The sequence below is a fragment of the Oncorhynchus kisutch genome, linkage group LG21 (assembly GCF_002021735.2).
Source record: "Oncorhynchus kisutch isolate 150728-3 linkage group LG21, Okis_V2, whole genome shotgun sequence".
In the NCBI taxonomy this organism is placed as follows: domain Eukaryota; kingdom Metazoa; phylum Chordata; class Actinopteri; order Salmoniformes; family Salmonidae; genus Oncorhynchus; species Oncorhynchus kisutch.
In genome coordinates this window covers 21,157,379-21,175,125 of record NC_034194.2, presented here as the reverse complement: position 1 = coordinate 21,175,125, position 17,747 = coordinate 21,157,379, and the positions used below count along the sequence as shown (strand labels likewise).

Below are 17,747 nucleotides of genomic sequence, written 5' to 3'. Positions count from 1 at the left end.
TCTTAATTAAAATATCGTCATGAACACTTACCGCGCTGCATCTTGGTCCGATCCTTACTTGCCGTTACAACTAGTCACTTTAAACAATGTCACTTTATATAATGTTTACATACCCTACATTACTCACCTCATATGTATATACTGTACTCTGTTCCATCTACTGCATCTTGCCTATGTCGTTCGGCCATCACTCATCCATATATTATATGTACATATTCTTATTCATTCCTTTACACTTGTGTATAAGGTAGTTGCTGTGAAATTGTTAGATTACTTGTTAGGTATTACTGCACAGTCGGAACTAGAAGCACAAGAATTTCGCTACACTCGCATTAACATCTGCTAATCATGTGTAAGTGACCAAAAATATTTGATTTGAAGTGTTGTTGTCCATTAGTTTACTCCAATTAGGGGAGGGATGGTAGGGTTACGGGAAAATCATAAAGGAAAATATATTTAAAATAACATATATATAAACATATATGACCTCATGGCTTGGTTTTTACTATTGTAACAGTTGTTAAAGGACTATGTGAATTTCAGGTTCATATATCAATATGTCATGTTGATTTGTTATTATGCATGCCTGCATCCTGGGAGTAGGGGAGTGTGTACTTACATTTTGCCCTGTGTGCTCAAATCATTTTGATGCACTATGAGAGGTAGGCACGCTTTTTCTGTCCTCTTCAGAAAAGTTTGATTCTTTTAAGCACAAAGTCACACAGTGTTTTGTTCATGAATAATGTTGTATATTATAGGTTACTCATAAGTGGATGGTATTTTTAAGATGCACTTGTAATTGTACTTTTTAGGATGATATCAACATTCTGAATTCAACATGTGGTTAATAGTTAACTAAGGTATTAGCAGGCTATTGTATGTGTGAACGATGGCTAGCTCCTCGAATTATCCCAGTCCCCCCCCTATTGTGCATCTGTTGTAGAAAGAGGCGACGATTCTCAGAACATATGTGCTCTACAAATATTTTATTTCCTTTTGGATGCAGGTATGTGGTTTTATCTATGTAAAATATGTTATGTATAATAAGGAGAGGCTGTACTAATTTTTGTATTCGAAAATCATTTTGATGCACTATGAGAGAAAGAGGCGACGATTCGCAGAACATATGTGCTCTACAAATATTTTATTTCCTTTTGGATGCAGGTATGTGGTTTTATCTATGTAAAATATGTTATGTATAATAAGGAGAGGCTGTACTAATTTTTGTATTCGAAAATCATTTTGATGCACTATGAGAGAAAGAGGCGACGATTCTCAGAACAGATGTGGCTCTACAAATGTTTTATTTCCTTTTGGATGCAGATGCAGGATGCAGAGAGTGAATTCTGATTAATTAAAACTACCTGGTCTCCAAAGTCCACGTTTATAGTCTCAATCAACCACACACAACGCAGAGTTACAGCGGTGCAGTACAGCACCGGTTACATTGGTGCCTTCTCGACCCGGATTCGTCGTTGATCGACGTCAGCTCAATCACCGCGGCGCTGCTGCTCCAGAGACTAATTACATCATTGAGGTACTCTTGCCGCCTTGTGGCAAAAAGCGGAACTGCAGTCTTTTCTTTCCTGTTTATTTTTTTTCTGACAACGATGTACTGAGAGCGCTGTTTATAGTTAACTGACATAGAAGTGTGTTCATCAACAGACATTTTAACGTAACATTAGTGGTTTAGTGGCATGGCATCTTATAATGGTGATGAACCCAAATTCACTGCTGGGAGGGGGAGGTTTTTCTCATACTCTGATCAAACCCCTGTAAAGTGTGTAGGTGCAGGAGGTTCCCCCATGTTTTGATCCACAAAAACATGTGGATGAAAGCCCTTCATCTAGTGTTAATCCAAACGCCCCTGTAGATGGTCTAGCTGAGCCGGTCACTCAGCTATCCCGGGAAATAGGGAGCTCCATTAGGGAAGAACTACAGAGTGGCAGGTCCAGTACTTATGAGCCACCAGTAAGTACAGAAAAGATAAGTGATCATCATTCAGATTCAGTAGGATATGTGGACCTCAGTAAAATTAAGTGCATCATACAATCAGACATAAAGGAGCCTCCTACATATAGAGGAGATGGTACAGACAAATGCTCCATTCATGAATGGGAGGAGGTGATGAGAATATACTTGAAGAGGAAGGGATGTCCTGTTGGGGAACAATCAGATGAGATGATTAGTCAATTTTCTTGGAAAGCAAGAGACATGGTAAAGATACATTTACGTAATGAGACAACTGTTAATCCAGAGATTGTATTGGACATTCTGAAACAGAATTTCAGCGAATTGGCCTATTCATGCATGCCTTTAGCTGAGTTGTACAATACTAAACCTGTACCCGGAGAGGCTGTTATGGAGTATTGGGTTCGATTGAACAAGGTCATAGATGTCGCTGACGAGGGCCTTAAGAGACCAGGTAAGAAGATTGACAGCTCCAACTCCGATGTCGTCAGGATGTTTGTAACATACTGCCCTGACCCCAAACTGGCAGCACTATTCCAATACAAGTCTGCTGAGAAATGGACTGCGAGGGAAGAGATTCTATGAACATGAACGCCGCAGGAAGGCCACCATGTGTCAATCTACCACTGTATCCTCAAGACGACGATTCTCAGAACATATGTGCTCTACAAATATTTTATTTCCTTTTGGATGCAGGTATGTGGTTTTATCTATGTAAAATATGTTATGTATAATAAGGAGAGGCTGTACTAATTTCTGTATTCGAAAATCATTTTGATGCACTATGAGACAAAGAGGTGACGATTCGCAGAACAGATGTGGCTCTACAAATGTTTTGTTTCCTTTTGGATGCAGATGCAGGATGCAGAGTGAATTCTGCTTAATTGAAACTACCTGATCTCCAAAGTCCACGTTTATAGTCTCAATCAACCACACACAACGCAGAGTTACACTATGATATACACTATCAACTGTGGGACCTTAAATAGACAGGTGTGTGCCTTTCCAAATCATGACCAATCAATAGAATTTTCCACAGGTGGACTCCAATCAAGTTGTAGAAACATCTCAAGGATGATCAATGGAAACAGGATGCACCGGAGCTCAATTTCGAGTCTCAAGCAAAGGGTCTGAATACTTATGTAAATATGTTTTCGCTTTGTCATCATGGAGTATTGTGTGTAGATTGATGAGGATTTTTTAAATTTAATCCATTTTAGAATAAAATGTGGAAAAGGGGAAGGGGTCTGAATGATTTCCGAATACACTGTATGTAGTAGTGGTCATTTGTGTTATCTAGATCAAGTTTAGTGCATGTAATCTAAAAAACTGTTGGAGACAATAGGCGGTGTCAGCCTGTGTTACCTTGTCAAGGAATGTTCCCCTAGAGCCCTCAAACTCAACTCTGGACCTCGAAGCCAGTTCCACTACATTTTTTCATCGTTCCCCTCTAATTATGGACTGATTTAGACCTGGGACACCAGGTGTATGCAATTAATTATTAGGTAGAGCAGAAAACCAGCAGTCCTCAGACCTCGTAGGGTAAGAGTTGAGTACCTCTGCCCTAGAAACTCTGTCCAAATATTGATTTCATCAGTGCCCGCTGGAGATCTGAAATCAGCTCGCTCGATATACTGGTCGCTCTCGTGACGAAACACCCTTATTTGCGCTACATGCTTCAGTCAGTTTGACACTTTTGCTTTTTCCCTGTTCTTTCTATCAAAGTTGAAAATACATTCTTGCTTGATTGAAAATACATTGAACATTGTCTTTTTCTTTGTATTTCAAAGGCTTACTGAGAAACAATTTCCCTATTTTAATGTAATTACATGTTTTGCATTAATAACTTTTTTGTATCACTGCCATATGGCTTACCCTGATCTGTTTCACATGTCTTGGGCTTGTCTCCACCCCCCACCAGGTGTCTCCTATTTTATCCCCTGTGCAGTTATAGCTGCGTTTTCTTTTTTTTCTTTTTTCTTTTATATATTTTTTACCCCTTTTTTCTCCCCAATTTCGTGGTATCCAATTGTTAGTAGCTACTATCTTGTCTCATCGCTACAACTCCCGTACGGGCTCGGGAGAGACGAAGGTTGAAAGTCATGCGTCCTCCAATACACAACCCAACCCAGCCGCACTGCTTCTTAACACAGCGCGCATCCAACCCGGAAGCCAGCCGCACCAATGTGTCGGAGGAAACACTGTGCACCTGGCCACCTTGGTTAGCGTGCACTGCGCCCGGCCCGCCGTAGGAGTCGCTGGTGCGCGATGAGACAAGGATATCCCTACCGGCCAAACCCTCCCTAACCCGGACGACGCTGGGCCAATTGTGCGTCGCCCCACGGACCTCCCGGTCGCGGCCGGTTACGACAGAGCCTGGGCGCGAACCCAGAGTCTCTGGTGGCACAGCTGGCGCTGCAGTACAGCACCCTTAACCACTACGCCACCCGGGAGGCCTTAGCCGCGTTTTCTGTTTGTCAGTTGCCAGTTCGTCTTGTTTTGTCAGGTCTTACCAGCGTGTTTCCCGTTTCTCCTGTTCTGAAGTTCCTGTTCCCTGAGCCTGCCTGTCGTCCTGTCCCTGATTGACTCTGCCTTGGATTACGAACCTCTGCCTGCCCTCGACCTGCCCTTTGCCTGCCCCTTTGTCATAATAAATATTCGGAGAATCAAACTATCCGCCCCCTATATCTGCATCTGGGTCATATCCTGAGCTGTGATAGGCATTATTAGTGAATAGCTAGATTAAAAATATGGATTTTTATTGATAAGCCATCCGTTTTTCTTGATTCAAATTGATAAACGGTCAAACTATTTATTGAGAAATTATTTAACATCGATACAGTATTGTGTTTTATGATGTTATTATGACTTTATGATCACCCAGTTCAAAATATATAATAAAATGGTAATTGCACATCTTCTAGAAATTATGCATGATCTAATTTGAGATTACTAAACAAGACTATAAATCACAGATTTATCAACTATAAATGTGCTGTAACTTCGAATGGAGCAGTACCAATTTATACCATGAGAGATTCTCATACATAAGTAAACGGCAGGGTTGTAATAGACAAAATGAGAGCAAAATCCAATGTGGCAAAGACTGTTTGGGTTGATTTTCCTGTTTATCTACACTGTGAAACCCATACTGATGGTTAAAGAGCCTATCAGATAGTGTTTATGTTAGCTTTAGAGGTGTCAAAACACCATGTGTCACATCTGCTCCTGCAACGCCCTCTACTGCTCATTCTGTGTCTCCTTGACCTGCCGCCTCTCCCCCAGTACTCTCTCCCTCTGTGTGTGTAATTGTGTGGGCGCAGACAGGTGTGCTGGAGTCAGAGCAGAACCCCACCAGCTGCAATCTGTTCCATAATCAAGACCTCTACAAATACTCCGTCCTGCCACTACCACACTGTCAGATCGTAATCTCTGCTCAGTCAGTCTTTCTAGCCATTTGTTACTATTAGATCTTGTTGTGCCTGTTTTCCTTGCCTGATGCTGTTTTCATCTCCGCTACAGTTCCGCCCGCTCTGACTCTGGTCCCTGTCTCCAGTTCCACGTCTCGTCATCCTGCTACTTTGTCCTGGATTCCCCACTCTACTACTCCCTTTTATTCCCTTCCGGAGCTGCTTACCCTGTCCCAACCCCTCTCGCTCCAGCCTCGGCCTCCGCACCTGGTTTCCAGCAACCCGCCCGAGCTTCCCCTGACCTGCACTCCATCTTCCCCCTGTGTTTCAATAAATACCTTGGTTACTTCATCCCACTCTCCTCGTCTGAGTCTGCCCTTGGGTTCCCCTTTTCCACTCCGTGTAACACTGAAATAGTGAAATATAATTAAACAGCTAACTATAGGGTTGATAAATGTGTCAAAGACCATATTGGGTGATTAAAATGATTATATCTGATGGGAAACACATGCTGTTTGAAAAACTGGCTGTCTTGCTATTGGCTACATACAGTGCCTTCAGAAAGTATTTACACCCCTTGACTTTTTCCACATTTTATTGTGCTACAAAGTGGGATTAAAATGGATATCATGGTCATTTTTTGTCAATTATCTACACAAAATGCTCTGTAATTTTGATAAGTGTTCAACACCCTGAGACAAAACATGTTATTCTTCTTAAAATTCTTCAAACTTTATCAAGTTGGTTGTCAATCATTACTAGAAAGCCATTTTCAAGTCTTGCCATAGATTTTCAAGTAGATTTAAGTTAAAACTGTAACTACTGTAGGCCACTCAGGAACATTTAATGTCGTCTTGATGCGGCCACCACCATGCTTGAAAATAGGAAGAGTGGTACTCAGTGATGTATTGGATTTGCCCCAAACATAACGCTTTGTATTCAGGACAAAAAGTTAATTTCTTTGACACATTTTTTGCAGTATTACTTAAGTGCATTGTTGCAAACAGGATGCATGTTTTGGAATATTTTTATTCTGTACCGTTTGATAATGTACCGTTTGATAGTGTATTGGTACAATATTGTTGATCCATCTTCAGTTTTCTCATATCACAACACATTAAATTCTGCAACTGTTTTAAAATCACCGTAGGACTCGTTGAAATACCTGAGCAGTTTCCTTCCTCTCTGGCAACTGAGTAAGAAAGGACTCCTGTATATTTGTAGTGACTGGGTCTATTGATACAACATCTAAAGCCTAATTAATAACTTTATCATGCTCAAATGGATATTCAGTATCCAGCTTTTTTTCTTTTTTACACATCTACCAATTGGTGCCCTTCTTTGACAGGCATTGATTGAAAAACCTCCCTATTCATTGTGGTTGAATCTGTACTTGAAATTCACTACTCGATTGAGGGACCTTACAGATAATTGTATGTGTGGGGTAGAGAGATGGGGTAGTCATTAAAAAATCATGTTAACCACTATTATTTAACACAGAGTTAGTCCATGCAACTTATTATGTGACTTGGTAAGCGCATTTTTACTCCTGAACTTATTTAGTCTTGCCATAACAAAGGGTTTGAATACTTGACTCTCAACTTTGAATTTTATATTAACTTTGAAAAATATGTAGAAACAAAATTCCAGTTTTACATTATGGGGTATTGGGTGTAGATCATTGACAAAATCTCAATTTAATATATTTTAAATTCAGCCTGTAACACAACTGAATGTGGAAAAAGTCAAGGGGTGTGAATACTTTCTGAAGACACTGTAGGTCTCTACACTATCAAATTATGAAATGTCATTAAACAGCTCACTATAGGGTTGATAAATGTGTCCAAAACCTTTTTGCGGGGATTTTCATGTTTATCTATAATGTGAAACCCATACTGATGGATAAAGGACCTATCAGATAGTGTTTCTGTTGGCTACAGATGTCTATACACTCTTAAATGGGAAAGGGAAAGGGGGATGCCTCGTCAATAATCCACCATAATTGAGAATTTCAATAAGCATTTTTCTATGGCTGGCCATGCTTTCCACCTGGCAACTCCTACCCCGGTCAACAGCACTGTACCCCCAACAGCAACTCGCCCACCCATTTCTCCTTCTCCCAAATCCGTTCAGCTGATGTTCTGAAAGAGCTGCAAAATCTGGACCCCTACAAATCAGCCGGGCTAGACAATCTGGACCCTTTCTTTCAAAAATTATCTGCCGAAATTGTTGCCACCCCTATTACTAGCCTGTTCAACCTCTCTTTCGTGTCGTCTGAGATTCCCAAAGATTGGAAAGCAGCTGCGGTCATCCCCCTCTTCAAAGGGGGGGACACTCTTGACCCAAACTGCTACAGACCTATATCTATCCTACCATGCCTTTCTAAGGTCTTCGAAAGCCAAGTCAACAAACAGATTACCGACCATTTAGAATCTCACCATACCTTCTCTGCTATGCAATCTGGTTTCAGAGCTGGTCATGGGTGCACCTCAGCCACGCTCAAGGTCCTAAAAGATATCTTAACCGCCATCGATAAGAAACATTACTGTGCAGCCGTATTCATTGATCTGGCCAAGGCTTTCGACTCTGTCAATCACCACATCCTCATCGGCAGACTCGACAGCCTTGGTTTCTCAAATGATTGCCTCGCCTGGTTCACCAACTACTTCTCTGATAGAGTTCAGTGTGTCAAATCGGAGGGTCTGCTGTCCGGACCTCTGGCAGTCTCTATGGGGGTGCCACAGGGTTCAATTCTTGGACCGACTCTCTTCTCTGTATACATCAATGAGGTCGCTCTTGCTGCTGGTGAGTCTCTGATCCACCTCCACGCAGACGACACCATTCTGTATACTTCTGGCCCTTCTTTGGACACTGTGTTAACAACCCTCCAGGCAAGCTTCAATGCCATACAACTCTCCTTCCGTGGCCTCCAATTGCTCTTAAATACAAGTAAAACTAAATGCATGCTCTTCAACCGATCGCTACCTGCACCTACCCGCCTGTCCAACATCACTACTCTGGACGGCTCTGACTTAGAATACGTGGACAACTACAAATACTTAGGTGTCTGGTTAGACTGTAAACTCTCCTTCCAGACCCATATCAAACATCTCCAATCCAAAGTTAAATCTAGAATTGGCTTCCTATTTTGCAACAAAGCATCCTTTACTCATGCTGCCAAACATACCCTTGTAAAACTGACCATCCTACCAATCCTCGACTTTGGCGATGTCATTTACAAAATAGCCTCCAATACCCTACTCAACAAATTGGATGCAGTCTATGACAGTGCAATCCGTTTTGTCACCAAAGCCCCATATACTACCCACCATTGCGACCTGTACGCTCTCGTTGGCTGGCCCTCACTTCATACTCATCGCCAAACCCACTGGCTCCATGTCATCTACAAGACCCTGCTAGGTAAAGTCCCCCCTTATCTCAGCTCGCTGGTCACCATAGCATCTCCCACCTGTAGCACACGCTCCAGCAGGTATATCTCTCTAGTCACCCCCAAAACCAATTATTTATTTGGCCGCATCTCCTTCCAGTTCTCTGCTGCCAATGACAGGAACGAACTACAAACATCTCTGAAACTGGAAACACTTATCTCCCTCACTAGCTTTAAGCACCAACTGTCAGAGCAGCTCACAGATTACTGCACCTGTACATAGCCCACCTATAATTTAGCCCAAACAACTACCTCTTTCCCAACGGTATTTAATTAATTAATTATTTTTGCTCCTTTGCACCCCATTATTTTTATTTCTACCTTGCACATTCTTCCATTGCAAAACTACCATTCCAGTGTTTTACTTGCTATATTGTATTTACTTTGCCACCATGGCCTTTTTTGCCTTTACCTCCCTTCTCACCTCATTTGCTCACATCGTATATAGACTTGTTTATACTGTATTATTGACTGTATGTTTGTTTTACTCCATGTGTAACTCTGTATCGTTGTATGTGTCGAACTGCTTTGCTTTATCTTGGACAGGTCGCAATTGTAAATGAGAACTTGTTCTCAACTTTCCTACCTGGTTAAATAAAGGTGAAATAAAAAATATTAAAAATAATCCAACTGAACACATTCAACTGAAACTGTGTCTTCTGCATTTAATCCAACCCCTCTGAATCAAATGGTGGATATCATTCAACTGTTCTCTATGGTTGATAAATGTCTCCGAGACCATTTTGGGTGATTTTCATGTTGATCTACAAAGTGAAACCCATACAGATGGATAAATGGGCCATCAAATAGTGTTTCTGTTGGCTATAGAGGTGTCAATACACTAGCAAATGTTACAATTCACTATGGGGTTAATACATTTGCCAATGCCCATTTGGGGGATTTTTATGACTACATGCTGATAAAAAAAGTGTACTTTTTATTCTATTCGCTAGCTAACAAGGTAGAACAGTAAAATTATTATGAACACACCCTTCGGTCCGTCCAACTATTTGAACAGCATGCTAGCCTGTCCACTTTGTTCAGATGTTGAAATTAAGTGGCCTACCTTATTTCTCAGAATGAGAACGAGTTTCCAATTCATTCACGTTCATAAAACACAGACTAGACAGCTAGTATAACAGTATGTGGCTATAAATACTGCTAGAGGCAGAGTCACGGGAAGTAGGGGTGCTGAGGGTGCTGCAATACCCCCTGAAAAATAAGAATTACAAGGAAAATAATACACATGGTCAGCAGATGTTAATGCGAGTGTAGCGAAATGCTTGTGCTTCTAGTTCCGACTGTGCAGTAATATCTAACAAGTAATCTAACAATTCCACAACAACTACCTAATACACACAAATCTAAAGGGATGGAATAACAATATATACATATAAATATATGGATGAGCAATGACAGAGCTGCATAGGTAAGATGCAATAGACGGTATAAAATACAATGTATACATATGAGATGAGTAATGCAAGATATGTAAATATGATTAAATTGGCATTATTAAAGTGACTAGTGATTCATTTATTATAGTGGCCAATGATTTCAAGTCTGTATGTAGGTAGCAGCCTATGTGTTAGTGATGGCTGTTTAACAGTCTGATGACCTTGAGATATAAGCTGTTTTTCAGTCACTCTGTCCCAGTTTTGATGCACCTGTACTGACCTCACCTTCTGGATGATAGCAGGGTGAACAGGCTGTGGCTCAGGTGGTTGTTGTCCTTCATGATCTTTTTGGCCTTCCTGTGACATCGGGTGCTGTAGGTGTCCTGGAGGGCAGGTAGTTTGTCCCCGGTGATGCGTTGTGCAGAACTCACTACCCTCTGGAGAGCCCTGCGGTTGTGGGAAGTGCAGTTGCCGTACCAGGCGGTGATACAGCCCGACATTGGAGATGAACATGAAAATAACCACAAATGGTCATTTGACACATTTATCAACCTTATAGTGAGCTGTTTAATTATATTTCACCATTTCATGGTGTATTGACAGCTCTATAGCCAAACGAAGCACTATCTGATAGGCTCTTAACCATCCGTATGGGTTTCACATTGTAGATAAAGAGGAAAATCTACCCAATGATCTTTGGTACATTGAATTTGGGTTTTTCATTCGATTTTGCTCTCCTTTGCTCTCCTGTCTTTTACAACTCTGCTGTTCACTTGTGTATGAGAACCTCTAGTGGTATAAATTGCCACTGCTGCATTACAGAATATTTAACGCAAGATGGAAAGGAAAGAGAGGCGCTCCATCATGAGTCCAGTACATCAAGAGAGTTTTATTCTACTATAAATCAATCAATCACTACTATTATATTAGTAATGGAGTTAATCGGATCCTCTCTGTCCTAATCTCTGTACACGTTTTGGACTATGATAAATGGGCGGGTATTCCAACAGTTTCCAACTCAATATTTTTTTACTGTTGCCTACGTTTTAACTCTGACCGATTTGTATACAATCCTTTATGACAATATGTACCTCTGTCATTAATTATAATTGACTATACGCAAAAGTGAATTGAATCAGAGAGGAAGAGACGAAGTGAGAGGGGTAACTCAACCCAAAATCTGTCTTCTCCAGCAGGTGGCATGTATTTATTTTGTATCCCCAGGACGACAGGACAACCTTAATTTCGAACTCTGGCTACATAGGCTACCCAGAGAGAAAGCACATCTTTCCCTCTCTCTGACTGTTGGATGATCATTTATCAGTTTCTCTTCCTTGCTGTGTTGGCTCTAGTAATGATTGGTAAGAGTGGGGGGGCAGTCAGGATACAGCGAACGCGGAAAACTAGAATTATGAGGGACTAGTATGTAGCTAGCTAGTGCTAGTTAATTAAATTGTTGTTCTCACATCATTTGTGATGACTGCCTGCTGAAGCGTCTTTCAACACCAACGACTGTGTCAACACACGCACACCCCGAGCCTTTCTCTCCCTCCCTACCACTCACTGATTCACTCACTCACCCAGCAGCAGTCTGCCTCACTCCCTGATCGTCAGCAGTAGCAGGTCACAGTGAAATTATCACTTTTTTAAAGAGAAATGCCATGGTGGCCGCAATGCAATTTAGAAGTACCGCAACATCGTTTTCAAAGTTGCACAATTTGCAGAAAAACTGGACATGGCGACCCTGGGCTAACCTGTCACTCCAAAACCAGTTGACAAATAGAAGCACATCATCTTAGGCTCCCTCTTAACCCTGCCTACATGGAATGAATGCACCAAAACATTGCAACCACAAAAAAAGGTAGGGAAAGCAAAGGGCAGGGTAATGTAACCAAAGATTGCAGGCAAAGAGGGAAGCGTTTCAATGCAAACGCACTATCATTGAAAAGGATTCACAGAAATGTTTTGGGGGGGGGGGTTCATTTGTTCTTGATTTTCCAAATTATTTCCTTGCAATTGTATTTATTTTGCTCTCTTTTGGATTAATGTTTTGCTATCAATATCATTATTTTTGTTTGCAGTACTAAGAATTTAGTTATCTAATTCAGGCTTGATATTAAAGGCACAAAAGTAATTCCATAGACTATTCGCTAGAGCCCTGCACGGGCATGTATTTTAAGCCCGGGACCTACCTAAGCCGGCGACATTCAGGGCCTACCCTATCCAGGCCCGATTGTTTCTGCCAAATTTAAGAACCTGCCCGACCCTGCCCGACCCTGCCATAACTTCCTCCATTAGTAAATCCATTAGCTGCTCCTGTATGTCACTCGTTCCCTGAGCGCTGCTCACTCTGCATGCTCTCTGCTCTGAGTCTGTGAGTATCCATAGCAACGGCTCTACTTGGGCTGCTCTGCTCAGTGAAAAGACGTGAGAGAGCAGTCAGCAGCTACTTTTCTTCAAATCAAACTCTCCTGTCTTATATTTGACGAGGTTAAAGCACTTCTGATGCCATGTTATGGTTTTAGTCAGCTGTGAATGTAATGCTCAGCAGAGCACGAGCTTCAAAATATTAATGAGCAATTTATGGTTGCCCAAGCCCTGCTCGTACCCTAGTTTTGATGAAAAAACAGGCCCTACCCAACCCTAACTCGTTGTATAATGTTGGGGCCTGTCGGGCTTGGGTCGGGTATCAGAGCTCTTCTACATAGGGGAACATGGCCAAACAAAAACTCAGTCGGGGTCTCGACTTACTGTTAAGAGTTAGAAAAGTAGAATACACAAGGTTCCATTTAGAAATGTAGATTTCTAGGTAAGTTAGTCCAGCCAGCTATCTAAACCTTGTAGTAATCATCACCAAATTACCATCCGGGCGCACAGGGCATGTGCTCAGGGGCCCTGACCTCCAAGGGCCTTTTGTTAGTCACTGTCACTCAGATAGAAGTTGAACATAGCATAAGTTGTGATAAAATGTGTAGATTTGCAGGAAATCAGCTTTAAAACTGCAAAAAGGCTAAAGGTGGCACTGACAATAGGCCTGTAAGAAAAGCTTGTAACTTAGGCTAAAAGGACTCCAGTCACATGCAAGTTACAAGCTGTTGCTAGGGGGAAATTACAAACTTCTCTGAGAGGTATGAAAAGGGTTACTTGTGCAAAGCATGGAAGGGTTAGGCCTATGCTACGTTGTTAAGTGGCAGATGTATGTCCTGTCATAACAGTTTTGATTATGAATTTGCTCAATATTTGTGAAGCATCTATGTTGGTATTTAAAAGGGTTTATAAAGGCATCAATCATGGAGATATTTTCTACTAATTAAAAATGTTATAATTGTCTTATGTGTCACAACCATAGAGATCACTATTACTAGTTTTTTACTAGTAGGATTCTAATTCCTAATTCTATGGTCTGAACATCAAAGTGGCGCTATTGTTTGTATGGTCAGACAATAATCACTAGATGGCGCCAACAGACAAATTACTAGGCCTATATACACTACATGACCAAAAGTATGTGGACGACCTACTCGTCGAACATTCAAAAATCATCGGCATTAATATAGAGTTGCTCCCTCTTTGCTGCTATAACAGCCTCCACATTTCTGCGAAGGCTTTCCACTAGATGTTGGAACATTGCTGCGGGGACTTGCTTCCATTGAGCCACACAAGCATTAGTGAGGTCAGGCACTGATGTTGGGCGATTAGTCCTGGCTCGCAGTCGGCATTCTAATTCATCCCAAAGGTTTTCGACAGGGTTGAGGTCAGGGCTTTGTGTAGGCCAGTCAAGTTCTTCCACACCGATCTCAACAAACCATTTCTGTATGGACCTCGCTTTGTGCACGGGGGGCTTTGTCATGTACACTACGTCGTCATTGTAAATAACAATGTGTTCTTAACGGACCTGCCTAGTTAAGTAAAGGTTCAATAAATAAAAAATTATGCTGAAACAGAAAAGGGCCTTCCCCAAACTGTTGCCACAAAGTTGGAAGCACTGAATTGTCTAGAATGTCATTGTATGCTGTAGCGTTAAGATTTCCCTTCACTGGAACTAAGGAGCCTAGCCCGGAACATGAAAAACTGCCCCAGACTATTATTTATCCTCCACCAAACTTTACAGTGGCACTATGCATTGGGGCAGATAGCGTTCTCCTGGCATTCGCCAAACCCAGATTCCTCCTTCAGACTGGCAGATGGTGAAGCGTGATGCATCACTCCAGAGAATGCGTTTCCACTGCTCCAGAGTCCAATTGTGGCGAGCTTTATACCACTCCAGCCAACGCTTGGCATTGTGCATGGTAAACTTAGACTTGTGTGCAGCTGCTCTGCCATGGAAACCTATTTCATTAAGCTCCCGGTGAACAGTTCTTGTGCTGAAGTTGCTTCCAGGGGCAGTTTGGAACTCGGTAGTAAGTGTTGCAACTGACGACAGACGATTTTTACACGTTCGGCATTACCGTTCCGTGAGCTTGTGTGGCCTACCACTTTACAGCTGAGCCGTTGTTGCACTTAGAAGTTTCCATTTCACAATAACAGGACATACAGTTGACCGAGGCAGCTCTAGCAAGGCAGAGATTTGACGAACTGACTTGTTGGAAAGGTGGCATCATGTGACAATGCCATGTTAAAAGTCACTGAGCTTTTCAGTAAGACCATTCTACTGCCTATGTTTGTATATGGAGATTGCATGGCTATGTGCTCAATTTTATACACCTGTCAGCAACAGGAGTGGCTGAAATAGCCAAATCCACTAATTTGAAGGGGTGTCCACACACTTTTGTATTTATAGTGTATAATAGTGGTAGGCTATTAAACGTTTTTTATAGTCAAGACCTGTAACTTGACTTTCTCATAATGGTGCCCTGTCAAATGTCCATAAATTGGCAAAGGCTTTGGCAGAGTCAATCACAATTTGTAACTCCATCACAATATATCCATCCAAACCATACTCAACATTTAAATAATCTGTGGAATTATTTTAGGCGTTCTTTGATTTTTAAACCCTGTCTGTGTGAATGTGTGGCTTGTTTGGGATGCTCCGTCTACTATTCACATGACAACCATATAGCCTAGAGTAGCCTATAGTTGCAAAAAAAAAAAAAAAAAGCTTAAAAAGCATGTGCTTTTGGATGGGAATTGGGAAGATACAGTCGATGAACCATACAGTTTGAACGCTGGCCCTTTAAATCCACCTGTTGGGGCGCCAGACTCTGCGCCTTCGGTGTGGTGGAGCTATAGGTTAACTGTGGTTTGAAGACGCTGTTTATTATGCTTAGTGTCAGGATTGTTGGGGAGATACCATCACATAGTAGCCGACAAGATACTCTTTAGTCACTGTATGGATAACATTTACCTGTCAAAAGCATTATTCCTATCCTGGATGCTTTTGTGCATAATTTGGATCTCTTGATATCAATTTCAAGACATCGCTTGGACTTTGCTATTGTGTAACAATGTCTGTCCGTTTTCACCATATCGATTCCACTGGTCTAATTTCCAATTAAAACATTTGGCGGCAACACGTTTGGACTTCAAAGTGAGACCGCGGACGAGCGTTTCGTTGGACGTTCTGCAACAATTTGTTGCAACATTCAGGGCAAAGTGATGGTGTCGTTATCACTTCGGTTTGCCATGGCAACATAATCCTTAAAAAAAAAAATTCAGCTGAGTTCTCTTTTGGGTGATATTTCTCGTGGTGTTCAATTATGTTCACTTTCGCTGCCTTCTGCTATATGCTGTCGCTGGTCCTCTGTGCTTCTCTGATCTTCTTTGCGATATGGCATGTAAGTGGAGTTTTTATTGCTATATAATTATGATTTGTGTTATGAGTTTTAAAAAATACATTCACAGCCTTTTTTGGGATTTTGAATGGTTATGGATAATATTGCGTAATAGTGCGTAGGCTAATGTGTGTATTTACCTGCTCACATCCCCAGTGCCTTGCTCAAGATAATGAATACGTATTTTGATGTTTCGAAAGGTGCAGTTTCAATGCCCAACCTTCCTTTGTAAACCCACCATCTCTAACGGGCAGGGGGAAGAAAATCCCAAAATTGACAGGTGTGCACCCATATCTCGGACGTTCAGCCCAATACAGAATTCTTGGCTTGCATTTTCACTTCATTCTACTACATGATGGTCATATCGTTTTTATTTTGTTATTGCAAATTTAGTTAAATATAGTTTTATCAAAAGGTTTTACAATAATTAGCTTGACTCGGGCATTACGCACCGCTCTGGAATTTTGGGGAAATCTGTTGGAGACGTTGGACACGCTGTTCTAGCCCACTGAGACAAATTCCCTCCGTCATATTTGTATCTGTTTGTTATTGTCTTTGTTAAAATCCCTGCAATACAGAAACTCCAATATGAATGCATTACAATATTTGAATAATCGAAATATTTACTCTCAAAGCCTTCGCGCCCTCCTGCGGCGTTTTATGTGACGGCAGATTTGGGTCAGGTCGCAATGCCCTTGGCCCCCGTCGTGCCTTTGCATAGCAACAGACCTGAGATTGAAGAGCTTCAGGTGTTCTACTGAGCCCCAGCAATTACAGGAGGAGGCATGGCATCTGTCTGTCAGGCCCATGTAGGACTACAGAGCAGTGGACAAATCCCATCTAGCATATAATAAGACTGTCTGCAACTCACGATTTGAAGAACACATTACAGTTATACAGCTTATACCTAGAACATTATTCTCCCACATAGCTGTTTTCATTATGTTTATATCACTGTTATATACTGTATTGTGGTCATTTAACACAGTGTTATCCGAAATGACTTTACAACTCATACACATTTCAATGTATTCTGGCCATGCGGGAATCAGACCCACAAACGTGGTCTCTTAAAGCACCATGTTCCAAACCAAACTGAGACATATGGGAACCACAATGCTTATGATGACAGGGTGGAGATATCTCTAGCAACCTGATTCTCATTCACAAACACGGGCATAAGCTACAGCCAAAGCTACAGTATTCACTGTACAGTAAGTGAGCATAATGGGAATAGCCTGTTATGCAGTCTACTATCACAATTATAGAGATAAGAATAGGTTTTAAATGACCAGCCCTTTTCACATTACAGCATGGCTGTCATCTAGACACCATCTAAGTCATTGCAATACATGGTCCCATGCAGTTTGACAGTGAAATGTGCCCATACGTGCTACAATGAGAAACAATATTTTTTAACTGTCTGTCATCCAATTGTCCTGCCCATTATCTTATCCCTCTACTTGACAGATTTACTATAGTTCTGCTTGTTTTTAAGTGGACCTGACAGGTTTAACATGGCCTATACATCCTCCTCTCTCCTCTCCTGACATGCTCTAAACTCCTCTGTCTGAGCTCTCATATTTACAGAGGGAAGGTACTCAGAAGGAAGGACGTTTGGAATATCAGGACATGTCTTGTCATTACTCACTGCCTGTTAACAAGCAGCCTCATCTCTCACAGGGCATGTACTATACTGGGGGATGACTGATGAGAACCCTGTCAGACAAGACGTTGACTGATGTCTATG

At 41.6% G+C, this 17,747-nt stretch overlaps 1 protein-coding gene across 1 annotated transcript in view; it reads left to right on the top strand.

Moving 5' to 3' along the window:
* The first annotated feature begins 15,476 nt into the window (after nt 1-15,476).
* The window catches only part of LOC109866217 (protein cornichon homolog 3-like), a 41,646-nt gene continuing 39,375 nt past the window's right edge, over nt 15,477-17,747 (top strand). Inside the window, exon 1 of the mRNA XM_020454769.2 lies at nt 15,477-16,000. Coding sequence (XP_020310358.2) covers nt 15,923-16,000 — 78 coding nt within the window. The 5' untranslated portion in view covers nt 15,477-15,922. The remainder of the gene's footprint in view (nt 16,001-17,747) is intronic.